The sequence below is a fragment of the Tigriopus californicus genome, chromosome 11 (genome assembly GCF_007210705.1).
Source record: "Tigriopus californicus strain San Diego chromosome 11, Tcal_SD_v2.1, whole genome shotgun sequence".
In the NCBI taxonomy this organism is placed as follows: domain Eukaryota; kingdom Metazoa; phylum Arthropoda; class Copepoda; order Harpacticoida; family Harpacticidae; genus Tigriopus; species Tigriopus californicus.
The window spans coordinates 11671708-11684560 of record NC_081450.1 but is presented as its reverse complement, the minus strand read 5'-3'; the positions used below and the strand labels follow the sequence as shown (position 1 = coordinate 11684560).

General features: G+C 43.2%; 3 protein-coding genes across 3 annotated transcripts; 2 read left to right on the top strand and 1 right to left on the bottom strand.

The window, feature by feature from the left end:
- Positions 1–1040: 1040 nt before the first annotated feature.
- On the top strand, positions 1041–2312 carry LOC131891172 (FMRFamide receptor-like). Its single transcript, XM_059240698.1, has one exon. The coding sequence runs from the start codon at positions 1041–1043 to the stop codon at positions 2310–2312; it is 1272 nt and encodes a 423-aa protein (XP_059096681.1).
- Positions 2313–8302: 5990 nt separating this feature from the next.
- On the top strand, positions 8303–10045 carry LOC131890280 (transcription factor JunB-like). Its single transcript, XM_059239591.1, has 3 exons — positions 8303–8458; positions 8543–9261; positions 9356–10045. The coding sequence occupies exons 2-3, from the start codon at positions 8791–8793 to the stop codon at positions 9725–9727; spliced, it is 843 nt and encodes a 280-aa protein (XP_059095574.1). The 5' UTR covers positions 8303–8458; positions 8543–8790; the 3' UTR covers positions 9728–10045.
- Positions 10022–11649, bottom strand: LOC131890281 (nematocyst expressed protein 4-like). The gene is made up of 4 exons (XM_059239592.1): positions 11522–11649; positions 11222–11422; positions 11043–11142; positions 10022–10547 (listed from the first exon to the last, which is right to left on the bottom strand). The coding sequence occupies exons 1-4, from the start codon at positions 11525–11527 to the stop codon at positions 10186–10188; spliced, it is 669 nt and encodes a 222-aa protein (XP_059095575.1). The 5' UTR covers positions 11528–11649; the 3' UTR covers positions 10022–10185.
- Positions 11650–12853: the final 1204 nt, after the last annotated feature.

Below are 12853 nucleotides of genomic sequence, written 5' to 3'. Positions count from 1 at the left end.
CTGTTGGGCCTAAATAGATGTACTTAGGTAAAAATGACTTGCTAAAAGCAGGATACTCGCCAACGGTTTTACTTTTAGACAAAACTGCTTTAAGGGACATTAATTGTCTTTCCCTACTCAAATACACATCTGACAATCCTCATGATTGACTCTCAATTGCAGTATTGATGAAGTATTAATCCAAATGACATTAAGCACGGATACCTAGAAATATTTAAGTGCTCTTTACATGAAGATGAATATGGCATCCAAGGCGTTGCAAAGAAAAATAGTGTTTTTATTTGCATCCCACAACAGGATCTACAAACTTCATTGCCTAGAAAGGTGCTTCTACATTTTCAGTATGCCAATTAACGCCATTCCTAACATCAGTCCATCTGTTTTTTTTCCAAATTTCAAACACGTTCAGTTAATGCCAGTCATTCCCAATTATTTTGATAGCAAGACTTCCAATCCTGTCTTCAAGTTCTTCGGTAGCTTCCATTTCAGTAGAAACAAAGCACAGGAGTTGGAAACACTCAAGATGAAGTGGCATTTCACAAGAACGCAACTGAAGGCAATTTTGGCCTTATTTTGACGGTAATTCCTTGGGATTCGGATTCTTACAACCACGGTCCGTCTGTTCGTAGAACCAGTGACCAGGTCTTTCTTAGTACAGGCTTTTCTTACAGATAATGAGATTTCATATCTTAGTCCACTTCAGAGGTTGATTTAATCACCTCCCCACTCCCTTTCTAAAGAATCAAGAGAGAGAAAGAGCAAGAACACCATCCATGATTACTCGCTCGGTCTTTCTCTCCTCGTGAGAATCATCGGTCGGCGATGGCTTGGTCCATCCACGTTTGTCCTCTCTATCCACTCTCCGATCGTCTCATTTCTCTGCGACGGATGGAGATGGGGAATTTCAAGGTACATCAATCGTCAGTCAACCTTGGGGTCTGAAGAGAGATTGAGCACTGGGATTCCATTAGAAGATTGCATTTACAAGACAAGAGGAGCATGGTATTTTTTCAATAAGTTTGTCTGCTTGGGACAGAACCATGAACCAAACTTGGAAGATCCACACCGTAAATCGGTCTTTAGAAGTGGTGCCAATGGATCAGGAAGATCAAGCCAATATGGGTGAAGATCAGATCTTTACGTACGTGACAGAAGGCATAATCCTGAGTTGCGTTTGCATATTCGGCATGGTTGGGAACTTCCTATCACTCATTGTGATGTTGAAGAGCTCGGCTAGAGCGGCCTTTTCCAATCATCTGCGTGGTCTTGCTATCTTCGACACTTTCTTCCTGTTCATGGCTCTTCTTAACATGGGTCTACCAAAATTGTGGCCTTGGTATCGGGAGGGCCTCTTCATGGACCTGATCAACCTTTTATTCGGATTACTTCACACGTCCCGCGTTGGATCCGTCTGTTTTACCGTGAGTGTCAATGTGGATCGATTATGTGTGATTGTCTTTCCACTTAAGCCATGTGGTTGGAAACGATATCTGATTCCACTGGCGATCATCATTGCTGTTCTATACGATCTTCCGCGCTTTTTCGAGTTTGACGTGGTGACCAACCCGCGGTCTGGCCAAAAACACGTCTTCACCACGGCATTGAGGAAAAACGCGTTATATGTGTCCTTGTATGTTTTTTGGAGCAAGTTCATCTTCTTTGAAATCATCCCGTATGTGACGATTCTCATCTGTAACATTTTCATCATCGTGAAGATCAGAAAATCCCAACAGTTTCGCCGGAAGTTCAACGTGACCGAATCAGGAGGTCGGTCCAATCCAGTTCAGGAAATTCAACCGGTTGGCAGTGTGGCCAGGTATCCGTTACAAACAGTCATTCAGACTGAGCCGCATGTCCAGACCTCATTAATGATGAGGGAAGTCAGTCAGAAGTACCCGAAAAAGCGCTTTCTTCAGAAGCAGGCGGAGGAGCACCATCTTGGCATCATCTTGGTTGGCTTGTCCTCGCTTTTCATCGTCTGTCAGTCATTCAAGATCGTCCCAGATCTATACGAAATATATTGGTGCTCTCCCGGTGAGGAATGCCCTATGGAGGGCATCAGTAACTCAGTGATGCGATTATCCCATCTGTTGGTATGCATCAATTCTGCGGCGAACTTCTTGATCTACTACATGAATGGAGAGAAATTCCGCTTGGCTTGGGCTGAAACCTACGGGTGCCCACTGCGATATTGCTGGAATCTCCGGCCCTCCAAACTCACGCAATCTCTGCGGGGGTCGTTTAGCTCGATTATCAGGGAGCAACCCAAACGGTTCGAAGATTTCCGTCAAGTGACTTCATTTGATGTGTAATCTGCAATGGAAAGTAGAACAAGCTGCTGTATATTTAATGTTATGGCTAGTCTGTCTTAGAGATACACATAACTAAAATATAATTGGTGAATAAAAAGTGTTTAACCGAAAAGCCAGACTTCAGTAGCACAATTATTTAAACAGGGTTGTATTTGGTCACTTCCAAATCAAAACATTTATATTGATTGATTGGACTTGGAAGGTCAATGTCTAAGATTGTTGGGAACCTGACCTTTCCGGAGGTGATTCCCAGACACCAATTGTCCTTGTCGGTCAGGGAATTGATAACATCCTATTTTCCTTGGGCAGCCATCCTGTTTATGTTCTGTCTTCTCTTTCCCTCTTGACTGCTTTCAAGTACACTGACCAATTTCTAGTCATGAACATTGTGATATCAAATCATAATTGACTAATCTATTGCTCAACCCATTCGAACCTTTTTACATATCAAACCATACCTGTATATTGGGTACCCGCCTACTTTCTCATTGATTTGTTCGCCATGGCATTACCATGAGTGGCAATGGAGATTATATGATACGTTTTGTTCATAACTAAAAAGGCGTACACGCAACCAAAATCCTTATAATAGAACGAGCACGAAATATGGTGGACTTAATCTCGTGGCTCAATCTTGTCTTAATTAGGCCCTGTCAAAGGAATTTTTTAGGCATTCGTACATCATTGGGTCGGAGCAAATGCGTCTTGGTGCCAGAGGCGCAGTACAAACCATACGAGGAGTCAATTTGAACGGTCTCCTTATTCTCCTCGTGCCCTCATGTGCCGCAAATTTTGAGGTCAGTTTGAACCAAAGGCCTATCACCATTGAGGAAAAAAAATAGACTCTCGGTGAGTTGGATGGCGCTACACCCATTTTCCAAAACATAGCCTCTCAGTCTTGAAGTGTACTTACTCGGGGAAATATCTAGAGACGAAAGTACTTAAGTCTCTAGGTATATCTATGCCTATTTTCAACTGCATTACTGTCTTAGTTCCATCTAGCCCTCTAGTTACATCTACTACATCTTCAAAAGACACCTTGTAACAGAATTAATTTCTTAAAAAGTGGCGAAAAGCAAACAACTCCCTTTCCCCACCGTTACTTGTGTTGCACGCACACCCAAATACGCAACCCATATAGTTGAGGGGATCATGAATTCAATTGTTGACGGGATGGATGGGTGGGAAAGAAGTATGTGAACATGCAGAGCTTAAATGGGGACATTTAAGCAATCTTTGGCAAGGTAGTTTGTTTGGTGGTACCAGAGCATGCCTCATTGTCCGAGTATGTGGCGAAGAAGGTAAGAAGCGAGTGGAGAACAAGCTGAACTAGTGACATTAGTGACAGGAGGGAAGAGATTCATAATGTCACGACAACTACACTACTCATCAGCACTAAGTTCAAACATGCTGTCAAAAATACTCAGATTTAACGAAAAGTCCCCAAAAGAATGTAATCATCTTTACTATTTCAACGAAAAAGTTGCTACATTTCCCCTCCTTTTCCATTTGTTGCTAAAGTCAACGCTAGAGTCTTCAAGAGTACTTCATGATTTCGATTACCAATATTTCATTGAAATAAAATGTTTGATTTATATAAAATTTCTTTCGAAAAGACTTAATTCTTCTAGTCTTAACCATCTATTTAACATGGCGTCATGAACGTGGCTAGACATAGGCAAAAAAAGAAGAATTTACCCAGGCTATATTACAAAATACAAAAATGTCTCCCACGGCAAATTACTAGATTCAGGAAACCCTTTAACATTAAGAAAAGGGCATTTCGAAAGACCGTGAAGACCTTGAATGTTCTCTACAAGAGGTTCGAATTGTGCGCAATAATGTGGCAAAATAGTAAACAAGACAAATTTAGAGCGTGGGCGAGGGCATTAGAAATTTGATGTACAGAATCCTTTTAGTCTTGTTGACTGCATTGCATTGCCTATCTTTTTTTTCGATAAGTCGAAAGCCACTCTCTGTTGAAGCAAATCCTCCAAAAGCATATTTTCAAAATCAAAGTGCATCTTGATCTTTTCGAGGACACTTTAAAAAATCTTCCCCTTCTTTGAGTCCGCGAGCTTGTACGAAAAGGAGTGGCCATGGGTCTTGGAACAAATCTCTCCCAAATCTGATTAGGAGGCTCAAAACAAACCGGATGAGAACTCCCCAATAAACCGTGGCATTTGATTTTAACCACTTTTCATGGGTTGGAAGAGCTGAAGCGGCATATGTGCAATTGATGAACATACAAATTTTGAACCAATGGATCATTGAAGATGAAGGTAAGGAACCATCGACTTTGTTGCAATATGGACAAATGGAAAGTTCAGGTTTGCCCACATTTGCGAGCAATGAGTGAAGTGTACCATAAAATACAAATGTCCCCGTGGACCATCAAACCATTTCCATATTTGGACCCAATTTTCTGTTCCATCCTCGTCTTGACTGTACAGTACGTACTCGTTTTCAGTCCGAGGAGAGGCTCTCGCTGGCTCTCTATCTAACCTTAGCCTCTCGCTTAGCTCCAATGATCATGGGATCATGTTGTCCAAGTTGTTCCACCGGAATGGCAACACATGCCATGTGGTTTTATAGTCTTGCACGTGCACGATCCTCTGTCGCTTTTGAGGATAACCAATTCGACACCCGTCATTGGGAGAACATTGAGAATGGGAAGCGACTCAAGATGATACCACCGCCTTCTTCGACGAATCGACATTACACGGAATGTTCCCCATGGAGATACATGTTCCATTGTGCCAAACCAAGCAATCAAACTATTTCAAACCCCTTCTAACGACAAGATTCTTGATTAAAAAGCTTTTGTTATTGAGCCTGCACGACATTTTCGTTACAAGTTACAATTCGAACCAACTTTTACTAAAACCATGGAAAAGATGTTCTACTGCAGAACCAACTATATGTGGTTATTGTACAATATACAGATGCTTAAATACGCTTAGATGTTCTAAAATGTTCCAACAGGTACAAGGGAAAATTGAATTGAGGCAATGGCACAAGTCGGGGATAATTTGACCGTCAGAGGTCGTGTGGGGGAGAGTACCTAGAAATCCAGCGTGGCCCAATGATCAGCTCACGAAAAACCTAGACTCTGGCAATGTTTGAACATCAGTTTTAGTTTGAGATACAAGAAGCTAGATTGCCAATTTAAAATAACTGGACATTAAACAGGGTACAACGGGCGCAAAAACGTAGCTAATTTGGAAATTGTGTTCCTACAACCTCCCAAATCTAAGAGTCTTCACCTAAATCTGGTCAACCTGAAAAAACTGTTGGCAAATTGCTGAAACCTATTAATGCCCATCTGAAGCTTGCTTTCCATCAATATCAGGTTTAAGTGGTCGTGGAGAGTAGGCTCCAATACACGGGAAAAGGTAATGCGTGACATGGCGAGATGCCCGTGCAAGGCGTTTTGTTCCATTCATTGCTTCAGTTCTACGCCATGCAGCTTTTCACTTTATTAGGACATCTCCTCTCTAGCTCACTCAAGTGTCAAACATTAGAACGAGATCTCGACGTATGCCATTGTTTTATCATTTAGTCGCTGTTCTCGTTGATACGGTTGCTAGCCTTGTGACTTGAACCTGGACGGTCGTACTCTTAATCCTAAACCCCGATTAATGCATGGAATACATTGGGGAGACACAAATCAATAGTGCTTACAAACACAATTTGACCTTAAACGTTCTCATTATGTTGGTGTGTAATCCAAATGCTTGAGGGGGATCTCTGAGTACGTGTAAAGAGGCTTAATTAGACTGATAGGATGAGCAAGAAACCCAAAAACCTTGTGATTGCAATGTGAAAAGTGCTAGACATTTTTGTGATCGCGCTTGGTTTGGGTCTAATTTGTTCCATTTCTCCAAACTGGTTTGGACCAATTCTGAATTATGCTTTGCTTTGGCATTGCGCTGGGTTTCTCCTCAAAGTTGCCAGGGAACATCCACTTTGTTAGAATATAGTAGCTCTGCAGAGCTTGACCAGATCTAGGCAAGGGTACATTTATGCTTGGAGACACTTAGAGCGGAGAATATTTGCGCATGTATGCTATAAACGAAGTAACAAAATTCAACACGAATCGTATTTCAACACAATATGTTACTAAAGTAAGTACATGTACCACAGTAACTTCTGTTTTATATGACGGTGCATTGCTCGCATTGCAATGTCAATGGGGAACGACCAACTCTTTTAGGTACACCAAATTGAAGGTTACACTTCGTAAGAAATGGATCATGAAAAATTGACAAGTAGAAATCAAGGGGAGATTTTCAAGCTAATTAGTGATTACGTACAATTGAAGCCCTCAGTTTTAAAAAAGTAGTTTCAGTTGTCCCAGTAATAATATGGCCTTGTCTTGACTATTTGAAATAATTTTTGTTTAAAATGGCTTCTTAAGAATCGAAAAAATTAAGAAGAGAGCGAGAGTTTGTCATGTAGAGAATTTCGAAGGAACTTTGTGATCCCTAGTTTGAAAAAATGTAAGCTTGCGTTCAAAAATATCTGACGTGTTTTTTTCAAAAAGGAACAAACACTTCAGAGTATTGTTCATAATGATGGGAAACTAAGTTATAATATACACCCATCTGGCCTTGTCAGTTAAACCAATTTCGGACAACCATTCCGGTTTGTTGTTCCAAGCAACGCTTGAGTTCATCACGTTCTATGAACCAAACCTCAAGTGAGTCAAGTATCGTATCCCTTAATCAGACATAGCCATCGAAAACATCAAAGTCCATTAGTTTCTCACCACTCAATCGCTCAACAATGTGTTTGATCCCACTTGAATAGAGCGCCTGATTAGGAACCAGAGGCTCATTTTTAAAGGTCTCCAAAATGCCTGTTTCCCCCACACATATGGATGGCATTTAATAAAGCACTTCGCCATAGCAACCGTAGCTAATCTGGTTGGGTTGGATTTTTTGGCAAAAGCTCGACATCTCCGAGGACCGGGTGTGAATGAGCCCCGGTGTTTGCTATATATGTTAATGGGTCTTTGCCAACTTCTAGTCCATGGTTGCAAATGATGGTGGATGAGGACTGCTCGGTGTCTTGCCGGGAACACTTTAAGAATTGCCATCAGCAATTACACACGAGGATGAATATCAGGGATTCTACTAGATATTTTTTGGGGGAAATGAAATCGGATCCGAAGTATACCCATGGATGAAGATCTTCAATCAAAACGTTGATTATCAATTTCAAGTTTTGAAACCAGACCAATCTTTCGAGCACGTAGGAAAAGGGTATTGTTGGCGACCCTAGAAACATTGCCACTTTATCACTGTCTCGTATCCATTCCCTGTCCTCGTCGTCTCATAGGTCCTGGACATATAAAAGAAGGATTTCCACAGCATAAAGCATAGCGCCACCGAATTGGCTGGCAAAGCTCATTGCCCTCTCTACCATTACAACTTCCTCTCGCACATACACATATTGCACATGGAGCGAGAGAGAGAGAACGTCGTATCCTGCCCTATGGGACGGATACCAAGTTCGAGGGAAGCTCCTTTTGCGCGTGCCACCCTTGAGCGTACAAACAGAACCGAGCGAAGGACAAAGAGCGACCACGAGCAAGGGCTTCTACAACCCTCCTCCCCTTTCCTTCCAAGGGAAAAACGTGGATCCTGTTCCGAAACGATCGATATTCCGAGTGGATTCGTTCATGGGACGGATCCTCGTCTTGACTTTTAGAATAGTTTCGAGGACCGTGGATCCTTAACAGATGAAAGTGGTCCAAAAATGGAAAAAATGATAGCGCAAAAATTGAACCGTCTTTTCAAGTGCTGGTGGATGGATTGTTCATTATCAGCAATTCTAGATACCGCCATATTTACCCCCCACGTACTCCTCCCCCCCTCCCCCCCCCGTTTTTCCTTCCATCTTTCTTCTAGATCGTGGTCCTTTCTATGGACGATCGTCGTTGGATCTCCTAACTCGCTTCCCTCCATCTCGACCAAGTCTGAGATCCAAATGGCGCCAGCGACTTGGCACCAACCCACCACACCAAGGGAGTACGGCAGTAAATCCTCGATATATTCCACGTTCCTTGTTCACCCAAGCGTCCCGAAGGGAACGAAGACAACTTTTGCCAATACAAACCCTGCTAGGGTGGTGGGTGAATGGTGAGTGTGCGTGAGTGAGTGTGCCATAGTGGTGGAGGCTGATTCCAAACAAGTGGAATTAAGGAGAATACATTTGTTGGCCAGTTCCAAAATAGAAATGGAAGCGGATGGCGATGGTCTTCGGAGTCTTGAACGAGGGTAGCTGACTTCCAGAGTCCAAACAGTATCCATTCAATCAAGAGATCCATTGTTGGAATTCGATGATGCCGCTTTAGGATCGGTCAAGAAGCAAATCTACTATTGAGGAGTTCAATAGAAATGTGTGAAAGTGAAATGAAGTGAGTGCTTCAACCTAGGACGACTTTTATGTGTAATTCAGGGCTACCACAGTTATGGACGGAAACAAACCTGCTGGGGCTATGGTCCCTGAAAACAACGGCACTATTATCGAAGATGACCAACAACTGTACGATTGGGGAATCGAGAACCAACTAGATCAATACTATCATGGAAACAGCGGGGCTGGCCATGGCCCTCAACATAATTCTTCAGTACTGCATGGAGTACCCGAAAGCGAATTACCTCATCCAAGTTACCCTGAGCAAAGTTCTGGCCCCGGGTATCTCTCGACACATTCTCATGACTTCCAACAAAGATATACAAATATGCCCCCACACCCGTCCTATCAAGATACCCATTCCATGTCCAATTGCCATGCTCCACCTTACTCCCCTGGCCAAGACACGGTTTCAAGTGGACAGATGGATGGCGACAGTGATATCAAAGCGGGAATATTCTCCCAAACCAAAGTTGGAAGGACCATGATGCCGCGAGTGGATATGGATGCCAATGAAGTTTTAAAGGTACGCTTCCAACGATTTCTGATATACCATCAAGGCACGATTCAATGTCATTTTGAAATGTGTTAACTTTTGTCATAATCAACCTTCTCTTTAGGTGGAACGAAAACGAGCCCGTAACAGACTGGCAGCCTCCAAATGCCGAATGAGGAAGTTGGAACGAATTGCAGTCTTGGACGACCAAGCCCGGCAGTTGCGTGAAGAGAATGAAAAACTTGCGTCCTTTTCGGACAAGCTCCGGGCCCAAATCTATGAATTGAAGCAAGAATTGCGGTGGCACGTCAATAATGGCTGTAAATTGGTGAATTCCGGTTCGAAAGCCCTGGCAGACGTGGCCAGTCCCGATAGCACAACTTCTCATTTGAAACACCACCCCACCAGCCAAATTATCAAGTCAGATGGACGCCCAACCCAAGCACTTCTTACCGAGAAGCCGAAGATCAAAACAGAATGGTCTGAGGTTTCGTGATTATATTGATACCTTGCGAAGTGCATCCCATCTAAAATGTGCAGAACATATTTTTAATAAGAAACACGACAATATCCATCCAAAAACACACAATTTTGCAGTATTTTTGGACAAAACTAAGCAAAATATTGATGGCCAATGAGATCTTCATAGTAATATTTTGACACGGTATTTTTGCACATGGTGCCGTCAAATTTCATTCTAAATACAATTCCAATCCCAAATGCAATACATGTATATTTTTGTCCTTCTCGCAATTCTATCCATGACCACTTCTTTTTAATCATAGCTCAATTCAGTTGGCTCATCGTTATTATTCTCTTTGTTGAGTTTTATTGTGTTCAAGTAGAAATCACAGTCTTTAAAATAACAAGAGGAAATGTATGGATATGAATAAATATGGCAAATGAAAAGAGGATTCTTAATAATTGACATCGATCATATTGCAGGTGACAGACCTAGGCCTGGTAGGGGCTGTAAGGAGCGGGCTTATAAGGAGCGGGCTTATAAGGAGCGGGCTTATAAGGAGCTGGGGCAGGCTTATAAGGTGCAGGTTCGGCCTTATAAGCAGCAGGCTCAGGTTGATAAGGAGCAGGTTTGTAAGGGGCGGGCTTATAAGGGGCGGGCTTGTAAGGAGCGGGCTTGTAGGGGGCAGGGGCGGGGTGGTAAGAACCATGCTCGGCCTTGTGGTGCTTCTTGGTGGTGTAATCCTCGCAGATTTCACCCTCATATTTCACATCAGCGTGGTACGCTTTGTATTCATCGACATAGTAGTCTACGATTTGAGTGCGGCAGTCGGGAAGTTGAACACGGTATTGACCTAGAACGATGAGGGAGAGTGAGAATGACTGGTTCAAGAACTTCCGCATCATTCGCGGTTCAAATCATCTGAAGTAATTGAAGGCCCTTTATGGATGCAGTAATGACCTTTGGCGTTGCCAATTTCCAATTTTCAGACTAAACTTCGTAAGCTATTGAAAAGACGTCCACGCACTTTTAGCCGACGTGCGTATAAGCACGTTGTCAGTTCTTTGCCGTTCAAGGTAATGGGTAAGTTTTTACCATTGATGGACTGAAACAACCGCAGCGAAAATAAAGCGCTCCAAGGTGAAAATCGAGGCAAGAATGAGAAACGAAACATAGTTTTGAAGATTCTTTCCAAAATGTTGCCACTCCAACCATGACAAGGAAGTACTAATAGATTGTGAATGCCAAGCCATCGGAATTGGATTGATCTGCGCTTCAAATCCATCAAACAAAATAACTCAGATATTTGATAAATTCCCAATGGCAAGTCACAATGCGAACCACTTACCCTTGACTTGGTATCCATCTCGCTCCTCGTGCTTGGAGTGCACATTGGGGTTACCGTATTCGTCATACTCTTTCACGTCATAGCCGTAAGCGTAGTTCTTCTGGAATTTTTGAAGCAAAAAACAAAACATGAAGAATTGAAACTTAAATCCGTGTTGCCGTAACTTCCGAGTCACTTACGGGCTCTTCCTCGTGATAAGGGTCGGGCTTATGGTAAGAAGGGGCGGGATGGTAAGGAGCAGGCTTGTAAGGGGCAGGAGCCGGATGGTAGGCGGGCTCTGGGTGATAAGGGGCGGGCTCAGGTTGGTAAGGGGCCGGCTGGTAAGGGGCACGGTCAGCGACGGCGCTGGCCACCAAGAAAGAGGAGATAACGGCAAAGCACTGGAATAAACGGAATAAACAATAGAACAAAATCAAACATAGAGGAAGATCACTTGAAGAGAGACAAAAACTTCACAATGATTTATCTGCAACACTCACCTTCATGGTTGAGAGTTCAAATTGGACTGATTTTTGGGATCCAGGATTCCTTGGCTCGTAAGATTGGCTTGCCTTCTCCGTTTACCCACCCTTGACGCTAAACCTGCGTCAATCCAAAAAGATAGGCAACAATTGTACCCTGAGGCACTCCTCCGAATCCAGAGCGTAACCTACAGTACTCTAGACTGGCTTTGGAGGGGCTTGTCCGTGGTTGACGCCCGTTTGTTCATCCCAATCGTCTTTGTCGGATATGCAGTACGGTGGACTCAGAACTCGGGTGCGTTCTTTCTGTTTCCTCGGGCAGTTTCTATTGGCGGGCAAGGAAGAACATTTTGGGAGATGCTTCAAGGTGGTGGTTGGTGGTCGGAGCCAACGCCTAAGACGATGCTGATCCTCATCATCATGATCAACAACGTCATCATCATGCCCTTACCACTTACAGTACGCTTACAGTATGTAGGAATAGGCGAGGGTTGGAACTTCCATTCCGAAGCTGAGTGTTGGTTCTCTGAATATGATTTTGGCAAGGCGATCAAGCGATCAATATTGCTGTGCACATTCGATGCAAGAAAGGTCATATTGGGGAAGTAGGAATTATGGTAAACCTTCCTCGCCACCAACAACTCAAACTGAGGTGAAGCTTGTTAGAATATTTCGTCCTACAATCGGGAAATGATGCGTTTTCCTGCCTTCCGTCTCAAGTTCAGATGTAAAGATGAACAAATCTAATAAGATTACAAATATCCAGGGTTGCTTTGTTTGAAGCCCTTTCCTCAACGTGACACATGTCGAGGTCGATCATACACTTTACCAATTTAGAGCCATCTCGATTGTATGAAGTCCAGCATAGGTAATGGCAACTCTTTGAACCTCTTCAAAGAATTGAATTGATGCGGAAGTGACGCAGGAATGAGCCTCGAAGGCGTGGTTGACAAGAGAGGGGAGGGGAGGGGTCATTTCATGGGCAATTCATTGTACTTGATTGCGGGTCGCGTCTGACAGGCTTGACTCGGCTCCTTAGCAGGAAATAGCCTTATCAACCACTGCTTTGGCTTAATGAGCACAACCATTCATAGTCTTGGTAGCTAGGCTAATAGCTTTGGAAGAGCAAGCATCTTTGGTTCAAACCGGAAAACGTGCCAAGCCCATGTGAGAACGGGGAAGTTCGTCAATAAGTCTTTGAAGGCGCAAAGATCAGATATCAAATTAGACCTGTTTTATGCCCAAGAACAGCAACATATTGGATTGCTTGATGACAGAGGGCCTCTTGCGGTACATGTCGAACGAAGTCAAAGCATGCACAAGGGACTCAGAATCATCAGGCCAGCGAAA

Coding starts and splice junctions, on each gene's coding strand:
- LOC131891172 (XM_059240698.1), top strand. CDS start 1,041: ATGAACCAAACTTGGAAGATCCACACCGTAAATCGGTCTTTAGAAGTG.
- LOC131890280 (XM_059239591.1), top strand. CDS start 8,791: ATGGACGGAAACAAACCTGCTGGGGCTATGGTCCCTGAAAACAACGGC. Junction 9,262..9,355: donor ATGCCAATGAAGTTTTAAAG/GTACGCTTCCAA, acceptor CCTTCTCTTTAG/GTGGAACGAAAACGAGCCCG.
- LOC131890281 (XM_059239592.1), bottom strand. Junction 11,143..11,221: donor CTTATCACGAGGAAGAGCCC/GTAAGTGACTCG, acceptor CAAAAATTCCAG/AAGAACTACGCTTACGGCTA. Junction 10,548..11,042: donor AGATGGATACCAAGTCAAGG/GTAAGTGGTTCG, acceptor TCATCGTTCTAG/GTCAATACCGTGTTCAACTT.